This window comes from Oncorhynchus tshawytscha, linkage group LG30, assembly GCF_018296145.1.
Source record: "Oncorhynchus tshawytscha isolate Ot180627B linkage group LG30, Otsh_v2.0, whole genome shotgun sequence".
In the NCBI taxonomy this organism is placed as follows: domain Eukaryota; kingdom Metazoa; phylum Chordata; class Actinopteri; order Salmoniformes; family Salmonidae; genus Oncorhynchus; species Oncorhynchus tshawytscha.
The window spans coordinates 32,007,386-32,027,262 of NC_056458.1; the positions used below are offsets into that span (position 1 = coordinate 32,007,386).

At 43.1% G+C, this 19,877-nt stretch overlaps 1 protein-coding gene across 2 annotated transcripts; it reads left to right on the plus strand.

Annotated features, from left to right (window-relative positions):
* The first annotated feature begins 13,074 nt into the window (after positions 1-13,074).
* On the plus strand, positions 13,075-16,084 carry LOC112228401 (homeobox protein otx5-like). 2 transcript variants are annotated; one of them, XM_024393697.2, is made up of 3 exons: positions 13,075-13,646; positions 14,631-14,782; positions 15,413-16,084. In XM_024393697.2, exons 1-3 carry the CDS (start codon positions 13,556-13,558, stop codon positions 16,067-16,069), a joined length of 900 nt encoding a protein of 299 aa, XP_024249465.1. In that variant the 5' UTR covers positions 13,075-13,555; the 3' UTR covers positions 16,070-16,084. The 2 variants fall into 2 exon arrangements, with proteins under 2 accessions (XP_024249465.1, XP_024249464.1); XM_024393696.2 differs by having other exon boundaries at positions 13,076-13,646; positions 14,607-14,782.
* Positions 16,085-19,877: the final 3,793 nt, after the last annotated feature.

The following is a 19,877-nucleotide window of genomic DNA, read 5'->3' on the forward strand; positions in this document are numbered from 1 at the left end:
GACTTACTGGTGTTGTCTGTGCCCAATAATGTTTCTACCATGTTTTGTGCTGCTACCATGTTGTGCTGCTGCCATGCTGTGTTACTACCATGCTGTGTTGTCATGTGTTGCTGCCATGCTATGTTGTTGTCTTAGCTGTCTTTATGTAGTGTTGTTGTGTCTATCTTGTCTTGATGTGTGTTTTGTTTTATATATATATATTAATCCCTGTCCCCTCAGGAGGACTTTTGCCTTTTGCTAGGTCATCATTGTAAATAAGAATTTGTACTTAACTGACTTGCCTAGCTAAATAAAGTTAAAATAAAATAATATAAATAATGTCCGCTGTGGGTCCTCTTCTGAGCAGGCTTTTTTTTTTTATCTCACTGGCTTTGTTAAAAAGAGTATACCTCACAGGTCACATCTAATCTACACATTGTTTGGTTATTCAGTAGTATCTCATGCATTCACCTTGGATGCAGTTGTTAAAACCTGAGACAAATTTGAAACAATATTTCATGATCAATAGTATTGAAAGCTCTTGTATCTTGTATCTACTACAAAATATATATTTTATCTACTACACAACCCTCTGTGTGTATATGTCTCTTTAGGAGAGATTGGGATAAAGCAGGAAAAAGATGTTGGACATTGGACAATTCCTGCTGAGAAAATGTGTCATGTGTGTCATTGGGTCTTGTAGGTATATTGTACGTACACACAGTGATATCACATGTGGTAGTATATTTTCCCAGTTCAGGAATAGCTTGTGCCAAACTCCCAGTTCTTCTGGCAGGATTTACAGTCCACAGTAATCAGTCAACCACATTGTCACCTCAGACAGCAACCTCTGACTCATCACACACACACACGCACACGCACACACACACACACACACACACACACACACACACACACACACACACACACACACACACACACACACACACACACACACACACACACACACACACACACACACACACACACACACACACACACAATGTCACTTTTTATTTAAGGGTATTTTCATACATATCTGTTTCACTGTTGAAAAATTAAAACACTTTATGTATCTATTCCCGCCATTTGAAGGTATCATAAGTATTTGGACAAATTCACTTATAGCGTGTAAATTTAGTCAAAAAGTTGAGTATGTGGTCCCATATTCCTAGTACGCAACTTCTACATCAAGCTTGTGACTCTACAAACTTGTTGGATGCATTTGCAGTTTGTTTTGGTTACGTTTCGGAATAATGTTGTGCCCAATATAAAATAAGGGTCAATAATTTATTGTGTCATTTTGGAGTAACTTTTATTGTAAATAAGTGTCTAAAATGTTTCGGAGCACGTCTACATTATTGTGGATACTACCATGATTACATATCATGAATAAATCGTGAATAGTTGTTATTGTTATTGTGCATCTGTATCTTTGTCACTCATCATTATTCACGATTCATTCATGATTATCCCTAATCATGGTAGCATCCACATTAACGTAGAAGTGTTCAGAAACACATTCTATTCTTATTTACAATAAAAATTACTCCAAAATGATTGACACACATTAACATGCGTGGGGTAACTGGGGTTCAAATGTAGGGGGGTGTAGGGGCAATTCCACAGTAATAGGGTGACGCTGAGACTCACTTTTTCACTTTAAAATGTTTATGCCAAGCAAATAACATTGATTTCAAACCACACATCTACACTACATGAACAAATGTACGCAGACATCTGCTCATCGAACATCTCATTCCATTCCAAAATCATGGACATTAATATTGCTATAACAGCCTCCACTCTTCTGGGAAGGCTTTCCACTTAATGTTGGAGCATTGCAGCGGGGACTGGTTTCCAATCAGCCACAAGAGTATTAGGGGGGTTGGGCACTGATGTTGGGAAATTAGGCCTGGCTCACAGTCGACGTTCCAAATCATCCCAATGGTGTTCAATGGGGTTGAGTTCAGGCCAATCAAGTTCTTCCACACCGATCTCGAGACAAACCATTTCTGTAGGCACCTCGCTGTGTGCACAGGGTCATTGTCATGCTGAAACAGGAAAGGGCCTTCCCCAAACTGTTGCCACAAAGTTAGAAGCACGGAATTGTCTAGATTACCATTGTAGGCTGTAGTGTCAAGATTTCCCTTCACTGGAACTTAAGGGGTCTCGTGTAACCGGTGTGACATGGCTAGCTAGTTAGCGGGGTGCGCGCTAATAGCATTTCAATCGCTGACGTCACTCGCTCTGAGACCTTGAAGTAGTTTTTTCCCTTTCTCTGCAAGGGCCGTGGCTTTTGTGGAGTGATAGGTAATGATGCTTTAAGGGTGTCAGTTGTTGATGTGTGCAGAGGGTCCCTGGTTCGAGCCCAGGTAGGGACGAGGAGAAGGACGGAAGCAAAACTGTTACACTGGCCCAAACCATGAAAAACAGACGCAGACTATTATTCCTCCTCCACCAAAGTTTACAGTTGGCCCTATGCATTCGGGCAGGTAGTGTTCTCCTGGCATCCGCCAAACCCAGGTTCATGCGTTGGACTGCCAGAGGGTGAAGTGTGATTCATCACTCCAGAGAAGGTGTTTCCACTGCTCCAGAGTCCAATGGCGGCAAGCTTTACACCACTCCGGCCAACACTTGGCATTGCGCATGATGATCTTAGTCTTGTGTGTGGCTGCTTAGCCATGGAAACCCATTTCATGAAGCTCCTGACAAACAGGTATTGTGCTGATGTTGCTTCCAGATGCAGTTCAGAACTCAGTAGTGAGTGTTGCAACTGAGGACAGATCGTTTATTTTACTTTTTTCAGCACCCTGTGGTCCCATTCTGTGAGCTTATCCTCTCTCTCTCCCTCTACCACTTCACAGCTGAGCCATTGTTGCTCCTAGAAGTTTCCACTTCACAATAACAGCATTTACAGTTTGTTATATTTAACTAGGCAAGTCAGTTAAGAAACAATTATTATTTTCAATGACAGCAGGTTAACTGCCTTGTTCAGGGGCAGAACAACAGATTTTTAGTTTGTCAGCTCAGGGATTTGATCTTGCAACCTTTCGGTTACTACTCTAACCACTAGGATACCTGCCACCCCAGGGGCAGCTCTAGCAGGGCAGAAAATTGAGGAACTGAGTTGTTGTAAAGGTGGCATACTATGATGGTGCCACGTTGAAAGTCACTGAGCTCTTCAGTAAGGCCATTCTACTGCCAATGTTTGTCTATGGAAATTACATTACTATTTTATACACCTGTCAGCAACGGGTGTGGCTAAAATTGCCGAATCCACTCATTTGAAGGGGTGTCCACATACTTGTATTGTCTATATGAAGAAGTCTACTTTGAACAATTGACACTGGAAATTTGACTTCAACACATTCACTTGAGGAATAGTGCAGATGGAAAGTTTGGTAACAGAATGACTGTAAAATCTCCCTCAGTTTTTTAAATTTAATGACGTTTTCCAAAAACGGTTAAATATTAACTCAGAATTAAGATTCAAAGATGTCTGCAGAAATAATGGGGTGCCAGGCCAGCTAAGATATGACACCTTGAGTTGTTTAAAAATCTATCAATCAAAAAGAATGACTGTAACATAATGATACCATGGGTCCTTGATCTGTACTATACAGAGATGCATAATTATCAATATCACTCTCTTCATGGTGATGTATCCTAAATAAAGGTAGAAACATTTAATATCCTCCTTTGCGTGTTTGGGTATTATTCTACATATTGGCCATTATTCCAATGAGCCCCGCCCCCAAACAAGAGCAGATTTAGTTGGTCCAGACCGGACCAAATCTGTACCAATGATAGATGTCTATGTTTCACAAGTTTGGACATCACAGTACAACACAGTAGAGCACAGTACAGTTTTAAAAAAGTAGAGTGTAGTATAATATGCTATAGTTCAGTACAGTACATTACAGTAGAGTAGATTAGACTATACTGTACTCTACTCGTGTGCTCCACTGTCCTCTACTGTAGGGAACTATATTCTACTCTATTTTTCTTTACTGTACTGTACTCTACTATGCTCTACTGTACTGTGCTGTACTGTGCTGTACTGTGCTCTACTGCAACTGTGTGTTTGTGACTACTATGATTTCCCATTGAGGTCCATTCAATTGAAGTCATTTTTCGGTCGCTCTGTTAACATTTATAAAACTAAATATAAATGTTGATATTAATTCATATTGGCACAACACATTTTTATGTTTGATGTATTTCTAATACCTTTTAAGACATTTTCTATACATGTTTTTTCACGCCCCTTTTTCTATCTGTGTGACGAGATATCAAAGCATTTGCCTATTCCTAATTAATGAAGGCATAGAAAAATTTAACTATGCCTTCATTTCTTAAAAAATAGACACTTAGCTTTCATTTGACACCAAATTTGATATGCTCCTGTAAAATTCACATGTTGGTGCTCATGGATCCTTTTACATGGAAATGACCAGGGACAGAGGCTCTGACATGTTGCCATGTTCCAGTGTTTCTAGAAGAGTCTGTAGGGCTCCTGGGTTGGTGCCAGCTGGTACAGTATATCTCCTGGGTGCAAGGGTAATAGGGGGTTGTTGTGCTGGGCTGCTGGTGGCTGAGCACCAGGTCTTCACATAGGAGATGTGTGTGTGTGTGTGTGTGTGTGTGTGTGTGTGTGTGTGTGTGTGTGTGTGTGTGTGTGTGTGTGTGTGTGTGTGTGTGTGTGTGTGTGTGTGTGTGTGTGTGTGTGTGTGTGTGTGAGTGATTGGGGCTGACAGCAGTCTCTGTATTACTGGTTTAGCCAACCCGTTTTAGACAGTGTAATCTGGATTAACCACTGCAGTGTGTCAGTGGGGACATGGCCCGCACCCTCCTCCACCATCTCTACCCCTTCACCTTCTTCCCTCTCTCTCTCCATCCCTCCCTCCAACCCCCTCCTCACCCCATCTCTTTCCTAGCCCTCTTCCCTCTGTCGCCTTGTTCTTCCTCCCTCCAACTCTCCATCTCTCAGAGTTAGCCTGTTTTTTTCCTCCCCTCCTCTCTCTTGTTCTCTTTTTCGATTGCTTTACCTGATTCTCTTTGATCACTTTTGTCTACCTGTCCCCCTCCCTCTCTCTATCACCTCATTCCCTCTGTCCTCAATCTGTTTCCATCTCCCTCTCTCTCTAACTGCACCATCTTTTCTATTTAATGCAATTCTTCAACAATTCCATCCCAAAGCTCTCCCGTAGTGTAGTTTGGCATGTGTGTGTGTGTGTTCATGTGTGTGTGTGTGTGGGGGGGGCATGACAGCATGTGGCCGAGGATTACAGGGGCTCAGTCCTCAATTCCCTAATTGCTCTTGAAGCTGCAGAACTATCTGGTCCACAATCTAACATGGCTGACTGTCTGCATCATCTGTATGGCTACAATATAGACACTGAATACTGTATATGCTGATTGTCAATAAGAAAATAAATGTCAAAGTTTAAAACAGAAGTGGTTTACTATTGGATTTGATCAAATCTTAATTTAGCAAAAACAAAATATCCTGCCTTAAAATTATTGTTTTGTCCAAATATTTGTTCAACATGATCTCCAAAAAGACAAAACCTACAACCACGTAGTTAATATTCTCTTGGACTCAACTGTTGACAAACCCCTTGGCACTGACACACACGCACACACACACACACACACGCACACAGACACACGCACGCACGCACACACACACACATACACACATACACAAGGCTCCCAAGTGGCGCAGTGGTCTACGTCACTGCATCTCAGTGCTAGAGGTGTCACTACAGACTCTGGTTCAATCCTGGGCTGTATCACAACCGGGAGTCCCATAGGGCGGTGCACAATTGGCCCAGTGTCGTCCAGGTTAGGGGAGGGTTTGGCTGGGGTAGGCTGTCATTGTAAAATAAGAATTTGTTCTTAACTGGCTTGCCTAGTTAAATAAAGGTTAAAAAAATAGACATCAACATAAAACTGACATAACAAAATAGCAAACTAAATCTCTCCACCGGCACTTAACTAAGTTCTCCCAGTTCCATAAGTCAATGATGTTAGTCCACAAAAACATGGTGGTTATTCCGTTTTACTCGTTCCATGAGATTGGTGATTGGTCTTGTCTGTCTCTGTTAAATATTTTCTTGATGTAACTTTTCTTGTTCTGAGTTTCAGGTGCAAAATATATATATTTCCTTAATTTCAGTCTGTCTGTCTGGATGGCTGTCTGTCTGTACATCTTAACACCTGTCTGTCTGTTTGTCTTTATACTTACATAACATTATGTATCTTTGTCTCCCTGTCCAAGTTGTCTGTAGAATACTTCTCTTTTTGCTGATAGCTCATTCTCTCTATCCTCTCTCTCTCTCTCTGCCACTGAATGGATTGCTCTCTCTTTCCTGCCTTTATCTGGAGATAAGATACTTTCCAGATAAAGCATATTATGATAGCTAAATCAAATGAGCTTTGTGGGTGTTTGTGAATCTGTGTGTTTGTGTGTGTGTGTGTGTGTGTGTGTGTGTGTGTGTGTGTGTGTGTGTGTGTGTGTGTGTGTGTGTGTGTGTGTGTGTGTGTGTGTGTGTGTGTGTGTGTGTGTGTAGGTGTTTGTTTTTAAGCTGGTTTATTACAGCTCATGGTAATCTTTTGATGATGGGTCAATGAATATGTGAAATGATTGATTTTATAAATAGCAATTCATTGTTTGATGCACCTGTTCAATAACTGATTGAAAACCTTGAGATTCAATTTAGAATCAAAGTTGAAGCCACAATCCTGAGTTTCAGCCAGGCTATAAACCAAAAAATATACTTTGAATATTTGGGTGACAAGTTGTAATATGCTCATAAAGCATAAGTTATATTCTTTGAGAATGGGTATATAATTGAAATGACAATTTAACAGAATAAAATATTGCATATTGTGCCACAATCACCTTCCTTTTTAAATCAGGGACTCAGAACATTTTTATATTAATTACATTTACATTGAACCTTGTGTCACATGAAGGTACATGTTTGGTTGTGGCTTAATTTGTTTAATTGGTCAAATTATTGTAAAAATGTTAATTGTCAACAATATTGTAAATACAAATGCAGTTTAGGGAGGCCCACATAACTCTACAAAAAATATATATCTTCCTTGAAAACCTCGCAAAAATAGGTGTTTGTGACAGAACAAAACTAAATTAATATGAAATAATTTAAAAATTTTGGCACATAACAAAAAACGAAAGTCAAAAGAACTGATCAATAAAATATTGGTTCTGAGTATAGTTATTACATCAACCTTGTAATTGGAGGACAAAGTAATAGAAATGTGTGTATCAACTTGAACTCATTTCTCATTGATTTTCAAATTTTAATTAGAAATTGAAAGGTTCAATTTTAAGATTCATTTCTGTCTTCTGAAACCGCTTTCGACATTTATCCAACATATTAGCCCAGCAGATACATTTCTGAAATCTTCAAGATGTTTCCTAATCACACAAAAAAACGAATGATGATATCATATTTGCAGGAGTCATGACACCCATTTGTGTACACTGATTTAAAACCATATTTTCCGTTCGCATTTGGTAGACTGGGACAACAGGTTAGATAAACTGAGCCATTATTAAAGCCCTAAATGTACACCAATGAATGACAATGCAAGTCAATTTATGTGATTAGGAAACATCTGAGGATTTCAGAAATGTATCATGTTTTGGGCTAATATGTTGTATAGATGTCTGACAAGGTTACAGAAGACAGAAATGCAAAAAGTGTCCCACTTTTTCTGAATTCACTATAATATGTCACAGGCCGGCTCATAGCCTGTGGCAAAAATGAGGGGACGCGAACAACAGGTATTGGCCAATTAAAAAATGTTCTTTATTGTAAACAAAACTATTAACTTTAAACTAAGAAAAAGGAATGAGGTGTGGAAGTATCATAATGTTGCCACACCTTGGTCTTAGTATTTTGTGTTTTCTTTAATTATTTGTTCAGGCCAGGGTGTGACATGGGTTTATTGTGTTGTCGTATTGGGGTTTTTGTAGGCATTGGGATTGTGGCTGATTAGGGGTGTGTCTAGCATAGGCTTGGCTGCCTGAGGCGGTTCTCAATCAGAGTCAGGTGATTCTCGTTGTCTCTGATTGGGAACCATATTTAGGTAGCCTGGGTTTTACTGTGTATTTTCTGGGTGATTGTTCCTGTCTATGTGTTTGCACCAGATAGGGCTGTTTCGGTTTTCACTTTTCATTATTTTGTAGTTTCCGCTTGTATTGTTTTTTCCTTCATTAAAATTATATTATGAATCATCATCACGCTGCATTTTGGTCCGATCCTTGTTCTACCTCTTCGTCAGAGGAGGAGATAGAAGAAAGCCATTACAGAATCACCCACCACACCCGGACCGAGCGGCGTGGTAACAGGCAGTGACAGCAGGAGCAGCGAAAGGAGGAATGGACATGGGAAGACGTGTTGGATGGCAAAGGTTGTTACACTTGGGAGGAGATACTGGCCGGAAGAGATCGCCTCCCATGGGAACAGGTGGAGGCATTTAGGAGAGCAGAGGCAGCCGGAGATAAAAGCCGACGATACGAGGGAACACGGTTGGCAAGGAAGCCCGAAAAGCAGCCCCAAAAATTTATTGGGGGGGGGCTCAGGGAGAGAGTGGCAGAGTCAGGAGTCAGACCTGAGCCAACTCTCCCTGTTAATCGTGAGGAGCAGCGATCAAAGGACTTCTGGACTTGGGAAGAGATATTGGACGGAAAAGGACCCTGGGCACAGCCTGGTGAATATCGACGTTCCAAAGAAGAACTGGAGGCGGCGAGAGCGGAGAGGCGCTGGTATGAAGAGGCAGCACGGCGACGCGGATGGAAGCCTGAGAGTCACCCCCAAAAATTTATTGGGGGGGCTCACAGGGAGTATGGCGATGCCAGGTAGGAGACCTGCGCAAACTCCCTGTGCTTACCGGGGGGCTAAAGAGACCGGGCAGGTACCGTGTTATGCTAGTGAGCGCACGGTGTCTCCAGTGCGGGTGCATAGCCCGGTACGGTACATACCAGCTCTTCGTATTAGCCGGGCTAGAGTGGGCATCGAGCCAAGTAAGGTTGGGCAGGCTCGGTGCTCAAGAGCTCCAGTGCGCCTGCACGGTCCGGTCTATCCAGAGCCACCTCCACACACCAGTCCTCCAGTGGCAGCTCCCCGCACCAGGCTTCCTGTGCGTGTCCTCGATCCAGTACCACCAGTTCCAGCACCACGCACCAGGCCTTCAGTGCGCCTCGCCTGTTCAGCACAGCCAGAGCCTTCCTTCCCTCTAGCGCTGCCGGAGCCTCCCGCCTGTTCAGCACAGCCAGAGCCATCCTTCCCTCTAGCGCTGTCGGAGCCTCCCGCCTGTTCAGCGCAGCCAGCGTTTTCTTCCTCTCCTGCGCTGTCGGAGTCTCCCGCCTGTTCAGCGCTTCCAGAGCCTTCCTCCTCTACAGCGCTGCCGGAGCCTCCTGCCTGTTCAACGCAGCCAGAGCTGCCAGTCTGCATGGAGCTGCCAGTCTGCATGGAGCGGCCAGAGCTGTCAGTCTGCATGGAGCGGCCAGAGCTGCCAGGTTGCATGGAGCAGCCAGAGCCGCCAGTCTGCATGGAGCCGCCAGTCTGCATGGAGCTGCCAGTCTGCATGGAGCTGCCAGTCTGCATGGAGCTGCCAGTCTGCATAGAGCGGCCAGAGCTGTCAGTCTGCATGGAGCAGCCAGAGCTGCCAGGTTGCATGGAGCAGCCAGAGCTGCCAGTCTGCATAGAGCTGCCAGTCTGCATGGAGCAGCCAGAGCTGCCAGTCTGCATGGAGAAGCCAGAGCTGTCAATCTGCATGGAGCAGCCAGAGTTGCCAATCTACATGGAGCAGCCAGAGCTGTCAGTCTGCATGGAGCAGCCAGAGCAGCTAGATGCGCCAGTCAGCCATGATCTTCCAGATCTGCCAGTCAACCAGACTCTTCCAGATCTGCCAGTCAACCAGACTCTTCCAGATCTGCCAGTCAACCAGACTCTTCCAGATCTGCCAGTCAACCAGACTCTTCCAGATCTGCCAGTCAACCAGACTCTTCCAGATCTGCCAGTCAACCAGACTCTTCCAGATCTGCCAGTCAACCAGACTCTTCCAGATCTGCCAGTCAACCAGACTCTTCCAGATCCGCCAGCCAGCCAGGATCTGCCGGAGCCAACTACCTGCCTGAGCTTCATCTCAGTACTGGGCTTCCTCTCAGTACTGGGCTTCCCCTCAGTCCCGGGCTTCCCCTCAGTCCCGGGCTTCCCCTCAGTCCCGGGCTTCCCCTCAGTCCCGGGCTTCCCCTCAGTCCCGAGCTTCCCCTCAGTCCAGTGGGGTTCTGGGTGAGGACTACGAGGTCATGGTCGGCGGCGAGGGTGGACTATCCCAGGACGCAAGGGGGAGGAACTAAGACATTTATGGAGTGGGGTCCACGTCCTGAGCCAGAGCTGCCACCATGGACAGACGCCCACCTGGACCCTCCCTATGGTTTTGAGGTGCGTCCGGGAGTCCGCACCTTGGGGGGGGTTCTGTCACGCCTTGGTCTTAGTATTTTGTGTTTTCTTTAATTATTTGTTCAGGCCAGGGTGTGACATGGGTTTATTGTGTTGTCGTATTGGGTTTTTTGTAGGCATTGGGATTGTGGCTGATTAGGGGTGTGTCTAGCATAGGTTTGGCTGCCTGAGGTGATTCTCAATCAGAGTCAGGTGATTCTCGTTGTCTCTGATTGGGAACCATATTTAGGTAGCCTGGGTTTTACTGTGTATTTTGTGGGTGATTGTTCCTGTCTATGTGTTCGCATCAGATAGGGCTGTTTTGGTTTTCACTTTTCATTATTTTGTAGTTTCCGCTTGTATTGTTTTTTCCTTCATTAAAATTATATTATGAATCATCATCACGCTGCATTTTGGTCCGATCCTTGTTCTACCTCTTTGTCAGAGGAGGAGATAGAAGAAAGCCGTTACAAATGTAAAGTGCATGGATGCGTGAATCTGTGTGTGTGAATGACTGAGTGAAAACTATGCAAAACTACAAAAGAACAAACAAAACAGGTTCATATCTGGAGGAGCAGAGAGGGAGAGGTGATTAGTGACAGTTTAAATACTCTGATCCCAGGTGACTCCAATCACTAACGACCCTCTGCCTGCAGGAGGAACCGCCCCTGCAATGCAGAGGAGGAGCCGTGACAAATAACAGTACAAATAACAGTAGTCAATGCTTGACTTGGACTGAAATAGGTTCTGGTACTCATTTTGGGTGCAGGTACTGTTTATATTTAAGTGCAGGAGCTCCATAATATGACATAATAATTTAATAATGACCTATGAAGAGGAACAGGAGTTCAAGCAGTAGAACATTTTGAGGTGCCGGTACTCAGCACTGGTGAGTTCCTGCCAAAATCAAGCACTGACAGTACTACAAGAAAAAATGAACAGGTTATAGTACTACAAGAACCAGAGCCGGGATGTAAACCAGAGCCAAATGTAAACTGGATCTCTTTCCTGCAATGGAAAAGCATATAAGTCTGTCCCAATTTAGCTACTCCATGCTGTTAGTAAAGCGGGGCAACTAAAAAAATGACAGAATTACAAAATGTAAACATAATATTGGCATTTTTGTATTTTGATGCACCAGTATAAGTATACACATTTACATCACAATTTGGCACAGTGCATTATTTATGACAGTTTTATAACCTTAACATCATAATGGAAAAAAAGCTGTCACTGATCTTACTGTGTGCTTCAGGGGCGTGCTTCCTGTTTTAAGCTTACTCTGTCCCTCTGTATGATGTCACGCCAATAAAGTGAGGCGATTTTGATCATGTGGTTTCTCTGCAAGGGCTTAATAATAATGTTTTTGATTTTCTCTTGTCAGACCAATAAATAAACATGCCAGGATTAAGCTGTCACAGTTCTTATGATATCCCCCTCTTCCTGAATTGACCCTATCTTAGAATTTAATGGGAATATTATTTTTGATTTATGCAATATATTAAACATGGACTCAATTCAGTCATTTTTATTTCAATATTATAGGCCTATAGGCCAAATATACTACATGACCAAAGGTATGTGGACACCTGCTTGTCGAACATCTCATTCCAAAATCATGGACATTAATATGGAGTTGGTCTCCCCTTTGCTGCTATAATAGCCTGCACTCTTCTGGGAAGGCTTTCCACTAGATTATGGAAAATTCCTGCGGGACTTGTTTCCATTCAGCCACAAAAGCATTAGTGAGGTCGGACACTGATGTTGGCCGATTAGGCCTGGCTCGCAGTCTGCGTTCCAATTCACCCTAAAAGTGTTCGTCGGGGTTGAGGTCAGGGTTCTGTGCAGGCCAGTCAAGTTCTTCCACACCAGTCTCGACAAACCATTTCTGTATGGAATACGTCACGTCACAACAACAACACTTACAGTTGATCGGCAGCTCTAGCAGGGCAGAAATTTGATGAACTGACTTGTTGGAAAGGTGGCATCATGTGACATGCCACGTTAAAAGTCACTGAGCTATTCAGTAAGGCCATTCTACTGCCAATGTTTGTCTATTGAGATTGCATGGTTGTGCGCTCAATTTTATACACCTGTCAGCAACGGGTGTGTCTGAAATAGCCAAATCCACTAATTTGAAGGTGTGTCCACATACTATTATATATACTGTATAATGTATGTCTGAGACTATAATGTATAATCTTATGCCTTGATTTCAAACGTTAAAGAAGGAATGTTTATCGATTGTTGATAAATCGACAACATTTTTAAAAAGCATTTAAAAAAATACACGGCTAAATATTATTTTTCGCTACAGCACTGAAAATGAATAGTTTGAAAAAAATTGACGGGTTGGGTAAGAAAAATATTTTTCTTTAACCAACGCTTCAACGATTAACATTAACTGTAACCTATACATATAATGTTTATATTGTTTGATGAAAATGTGATAAACGCTGTAAACATGTGATGCCTCTACACGGTCAATTGAAAAAGTAGACGTAACTGCAAAATTGTTTCTAAATGTCTCTCGGAATAAAAGGAACATGTGTGATGGGGTGGGCAGAGACGAGAGAGATAGCGGGAGGAGGGAAAGAGATAGGGAGCGAAAGAGAGAGGGGGAGAGAGAGAGAGAGGAAGGAGGGGTTTCTATGAGTCCACGTCGTCCCTCTAATTAGCTCACAGTGTCTGTAAAATAAATCAGTGTAGTGGCTTCACCCCCGCTCAACTGCAGCACGCGCCCCTTAACCTGCTCCTAGCGCGCCAAAACAGAAGGGTCCGCGCGATCTACCTTGACATAAACTGAGGCGCGCAATTGTCACGAGGAGCGCACTATAAATGTTTGGTGTTTTCGACAAGTCAGTAAAGTGAGAAAGAGTAAGAGTAAAAATAAAGAAAGACAAAGAACTTTCCGATATTAAGATATCCTTGTCACTTTTACGCACTTGGCGAGGTTGACTTGAAGCGAGACCTAAACTTACCGACCAAGAGGGACTGGTGGGAAATAGCAGTCTCCCAAGAACGTCCGGTCGTGTGTGTCAATTCAGAGAGACGACCAAGTGAGCGAGAAGGCATAAAATCTCGGCGCGAGGATGATGTCCTACATTAAGCAACCCCATTACGCCATGAACGGGTTAAACATGCCTGGGATGGACCTGCTACACACCACGGCTGGATACCCATGTGAGTATAGCAATACTACCACTTTTTTTTCTCATTACCAATGTTTTTTTATTTGTTTTTTTTATAGCCTACATTGGCCAAAGATGAACGCGGCTCATGCGTAAAACAGTGGGCAATGCATGCTTAAAGTCCATGCACCATGAATTTTTCAACCCCGTTAATAATGTATTACAACATAACATAGCTTACTAATAACAATAACTACAACAACAACAAGAATAATATCAACATTATCAATAATAATAGATTATTCTGTGACTGGTTCCATGACAATAACCTATTCAACAAAGGGTAGGCTAGTGTCAGGTAACAGCGATTCCTAATCAAAAAGAAAATATGAAATAATTGTGAGCATTGAAAAGAATAGAGAATTAAACGAAAACCATATCTATAGACAATGATGACAGTTAGGCTAAACCTAGTCCAAATTGGCTAAATGTGAGAGTAGCCCGGTCCTTTACAGTCGGCTATGCATTTCTCGGTCAAAATGTTTATTTTTGCATCTGCCATTACCATCATCACCAGTTGTATCACCTGTTCAACTTGCAGACAGACAGACAATCACCATTTAGCCTAACACACATCTTCCCATATATGGGCACAGTTTTTAAGTCATGAAATGATTCGTTTTCACATAGACCTGAATTTTCCTATAGTTTTTTTTCTTTGGCCTTTTTCTATTACTAGGCTAATACCTGCTATGACTATTTTTTTTACTATGAATATCTCAAAATACCATAATGATCATAGAAACTATATGACTGCACAATTACTTATTGTCTTATAGAGAGGTGTCATGGGGAGGTACGAAATCAATACCACTGTTATCAACACATATACAAACCCTTTCCAATGAACTGTAGGCCTAATGAAATGCAATGTGAATGTCAATCACTTTGAGCACTGAGGAGTGCTGCTGTCCATTAATGCCATTCCATCATTACCATTATTATCACACAGTCTCTGTGTCTCTGGATTTCTCAGCCACCCCACGAAAGCAGCGTCGCGAGCGCACCACCTTCACACGCACTCAGCTGGATATCCTGGAGTCCTTGTTCTCCAAGACCCGCTACCCCGACATCTTCATGAGGGAAGAGGTGGCCCTCAAGATCAACCTCCCCGAGTCACGCGTACAGGTACGGTGTAATGTGAATATATATAAAATATTTAGTCAGACATGGCTCTATCTATAAGTGGTTCTAGTCTCATCTTCTCGTCTCACCAACAGGTGTCTATATGACAATGTAATGGTTTAGAAGTACATTGAGAGTAGGCCTATGCAGGTTATGCAGTTAGTGCAATTTACATCTATGCATGTTATCAATCGGGGCTACTTTCAAGTTATAACAACATGGACAGTTGAAGAAATACCTACACAATCGAAACAGTGTTACAATATTGTTGTTGTGGTAAAAAAAAATGGCGTCCACCTTCATAGGTAAGAGAGTGCTCTCAGATGGAAGAATACAATTCACCAGTATTGTGGTAAGGACTGTAGAAGGACATGTACTGAATGCTCTGTACAGATACATCCCCCACCTGTGACAGTTTGGCTCACAGTTCTATCTGGTACAAAAACTGGTTTTGACAGTTGCATTATATCACAGAGTATAGGTGCACATTGGCATAGTGACAGATATATCAACAATGATGTAGTAACATAGTGCCATCTTCCTACCAAACAACTTACTATCACCATCACAGTTTTTCCACATATTGTCTGTCTCTATGCTAAGTAGCTGCGTTGTGTGTCTCTGTTTCTGCAGGTGTGGTTCAAAAACCGCCGCGCCAAGTGCCGCCAACAGCAGCAGCAGAGCAGCGGCCAGTCCAAGCCCCGCCCGCCCAAAAAGAAGACGTCGCCCGCCCAAGACCAGCCCAGCGCCGGCCCAGACCCCTCAGCCAACAACCCCTCTGGTTCCTACAGCCCCTCCTCAGCCCCATCGGGCCCCTCCCTGCCGCCCAGCGGCAACAACCCTGGCAATGCAGCCGTCTCCATCTGGAGCCCGGCCATCTCACCACTCCCTGACCCTCTGGCCTCTTCGGCGCCCTGCATGCAGCGGCCCTCTGCCTACCCAATGAGCTACGGCCAGCCGCAGGCCTACGCCCAGGGCTATGCCCAGGGCTATGCCGGCACCTCCTCCTACTTCACGGGCCTGGACTGCGGCGCCTACCTGTCGCCCATGCATTCGCAGCTGTCGGCTAGCGGTGCCCTCAGCCCCATCACCGTGCCCTCAATGGGGGGTTCGCTGAGCCAGTCACCCGCCTCGCTCTCCTCCCAGGGCTACGGCACAGCCGCCTCGCTGGGCTTCACCTCCGTCGATTGCCTGGACTACAAAGACCAGCAGGCCTGGAAGCTGGGCTTTAGCACCATGGACTGCCTGGACCACAAAGACCAGAATTCCTGGAAGTTCCAGGTGCTGTAGAGAGAGTGGGAAGAAGAAGAAAAAGAAGAAGAAGAAGAAGAAGAGGGAGAAGTTGTGAATGAATAAGGCTCTCGCCAGATATACAGTACAATCAAATACAATCAAATGATTCTGACTGAACACTTGTTTTTTTCTCTCTGTTTCTCGTTTGTATGCTTGGTTTTTACAACCCCTGTAGAATGTGTTTTCTATTCAGGGGAGAGAGGAGAAGAGAGACCAGTGGACATTATTGATCCCTCCTGACTGCAGGATATCAGGTCCATTTACTTTCTCATACAGTAGAAGGGAAGGATGCCCCTGAGGATCATACTACTGTATGGGAAAGACTCGCAGCTAGAAACTGATTTAAACACACGCCATGGTTCAGATGCATTGATTGGTCTGTGATGGAAAGACATCCTCAAGAGAATTCTACTGATACAACCACGCTAAACTCAATCGTTCCTCTGATGTTTTTTCTGCTGTTGATGGCTTGAGTTTTGTTTTCAAGAAACACAACAATAGATCAAATTTACAGAGCTTTGATACTCTCTTAGTCTCTCGCTTTTTTTGTTCTGAAAGACCGTCAGTGTTAATTTGAGTTTAGTCATTGTTATTCTATGTTACAATTTAGATTTTCATTTGGTTACTTTTAGGCTTTTGGAGCTAACGTGTTACTATGGTGTTAGGCTAGCATCATTGCTATTATATTTTGATGGAGAAAAAAAATGGTATGTTTTGTTGTGTGAAATATTAGAGCTAACTTTTAATCTACATTTATGCCCAGCAGACATTTTGGTTTCACAATTTAAAGGAAGTGATCAGGTTTTTTGCATTCAAACGTACTGTACATCATGTATTGGTATTCAGAATCAAAATTTGTTCAGTTCAAGGACATGACTGACCCCGAACTAAACAAGTGACCAGTTAACTTCTGAGGATAACAGTCACCATGTTGTTAGTTCGTTAGCTATGGTTTCTATTGTGTTTCTTAACCGTTTCTGTCGTGTTTCCACCTTGGCCCACATGGCTCTCCAGTGCATCTTGCTATCGGTTATTTTTGCTCATCTGATTCTAGAGTGGCTCAATCCTCTTACCCTCCCTTCAGCAATGTCCTAAGTGAATTAGTCAGGATTACCCCTCTGTCTCTCTTTCCTTCTCTCTATCTCCCCATCCTTCTTTCTGTCACCATCTTTCTGTCTTTTTCCCATTTCTGTAACTCTTTATTCTCTCTCCCTCTGTCTCTTTCCCCACCTCTGCCTCTCACTTCTCACTTTCCCTCAGTCAGTGAGTGACATATAACAAGAGGAAAACTGCTGATGCACAACCAAGTTTCAAAATTGCACCTTGAGTATTCTACTATTCTAACTTTCAACAGTAAATTGAGACCCTGATTGAGTTCCGAAAATGTTTTTATTTTATTTTTTTTAAGTACAGAGGTCCGGACCTCAGTGTCCTCATATGTAGCTACGACCTTGGTCTCTTTCCCTGTTTGTTTGTCTCTCCGTCTACATGTCTCTCAATCTTCTGCACCAATGGTCTCAATCACTTCTCTTCTCTCTGAACAGGCAAAGTATACCATATACTCTATAAAAAGGTTGACGCCCTTGATGATAATGCTATATGGAAAAGACTTAACTAGAAACTAATTTGAAACACTCAGGCCATGGTTAAAACATATTAATTCAAACTCTGCTATCATGGAGGACAATGTAATTACTTCCCCTTTCTTTCCTTCCACTAATGTCTCAATGTCAAAAAAACAATCAAGGCTTGGGGTACAGTACCTTCTTCCTATGTGCAACCCCTCCCCTCCAGCACATCTCTTCACCCCCATCCCTACCAGTGTCTTACCCCCCTTTTGCCTCCCTCCACACACCCACTACTCCACCTCACCCTCCTCCCTTGACAACCCAGTAATCCCTTGTTGACCTGGTTACATGCCATGTAATTTGACTTCAAGTGGAAATTTGTGTGTGTGTATACTTGTATGTGAGTGTTTGTGAGTACAACATGTGTACGTGATGTGTATGCCGTGTGTGTGTGTGTATGTCATAACAGAGATGGGCACTGAGTTTATTGAGGTACTCTGCAGCAATGCTCCTATCAATGCTCCTATCGTTGCACATAAGAAGTCTTCATTACGAATGTGTGTTGGAATCTAGACTCAGCAAAAGACAGATTCCATAACATATTTGACAGTGTCTGGAGATAACTAGATTTCTCATGTGGTGACAGGTTAACAATTTGGTACTTTAAGTTTGGACAAATGGGGACTCTAAAAATAAATACATAACCTATTCATTTATAGAATAACTTTATTTTTCAGAGAGCAGCAAACTTCAATGCATCTAACAATGTTGGGAATGAATAACATAGGAGTGCATTTGCCATTTTCCTCAACTGATGAAGTGTTCATTTGAACACAAGCATTATACAGTATAGTATTTAGACGTAAAGGGGAAACTAGAGAGATTTCCATAGCGCACTGAATACGCACACGACATACCCACTCAACTCGCTGGGTTAATCCCACTCCGCGCCACGTTAATCCCTCTGCCCTCCCTCTCTGTGGTCTGATTGGTTAATCCCTGCCCTCTCTGTCTCTGTCTGCATCCTGATTGGTTAATCTCTTTCAGAGGGTGCAGTGCGGTTGTAATCTGCTGGTCGTCAGCACAGATAGTTTCAGATAGACAGACATGTTGCCGGTAATCTCTAAAAGGAGCAGATGTGGTGGGGGAGGGATGGAGCAAGGGAGGGAGGGATGGAGAGCAGCACCCAGCAGACCTTGGGGAAGGTGAACATAGAGACACACAGCGTTCCTTATTATATCCCAATGTGGGTCGTTTTCATTAGCTGCCAAAGTGAAGCAAACAGACACAAGGTGAAGAATACCTGAAGAAAAACAAAATCTGTTGCAAAGTGTTTTAAAATGTTTCCCATTTTGTGCCCTGATGAACATGACCCTGGCCAACCAAGACCGTTCCCAACTCTTCTCTCTGAAGTATACTTACAAACTCAAAACCCTAAACCACATAAGACCAAAATGACCAATTCACGACCCCTTAAAGTAATGCATTTCTTTCTCTTTAGGGCATAAGGGAACACAAACACTTAGTCACATCAGTTTCATATTTTGAGTCCAAGTTTACATACACCGTTTTTCACAATTCCTGACATTTAATCCTAATAAAAATTCCCTCTTAGGTCAGTTAGGATCACCACTTTATTTTAAGAATGTTGAAATGTCAATAATAGTAGAGAGAATTATTCATTTCAGATTTTATTTATTTGTAACGCTCGTCGAAATGGGTAGACCAAGGCGCAGCGTGATTTGGGTTCATCATAATTTATTAGAATGAGAACCAGCAACAAAAACAAAAAGAGAAACAAACAAACAAACGTACAGCCTAGTAGGGCTCAAAAGCAACAATACAAAAACAAGATCCCACAAATAACAGGTGGGAAAAGGCTACCTAAATATGATCCCCAATCAGAGACAACGATAGACAGCTGCCTCTGATTGGGAACCATACCAGGCCAACATAGATATACAAAAACTAGACTATACATATAAATAATAAACTAGAACACCCCCCAGTCACACCCTGGCCTACTCCACCATAGAAAATCAAGGCTTACTCTGGTCAGGACGTGACATTCTTTCATCACATTCCCAGTGGGTCAGAAGTTTATATACACTCAATTAGTATTTGGTAGCATTGCCTTTAAATTGTTTAACTTGGGTCAAATGTTTCGGGAGCCTTCATCAAGCTTCCCACAATAAGTTGGGTGAATTTTGGCCCATTCCTCCTGACAGAGCTGGTGT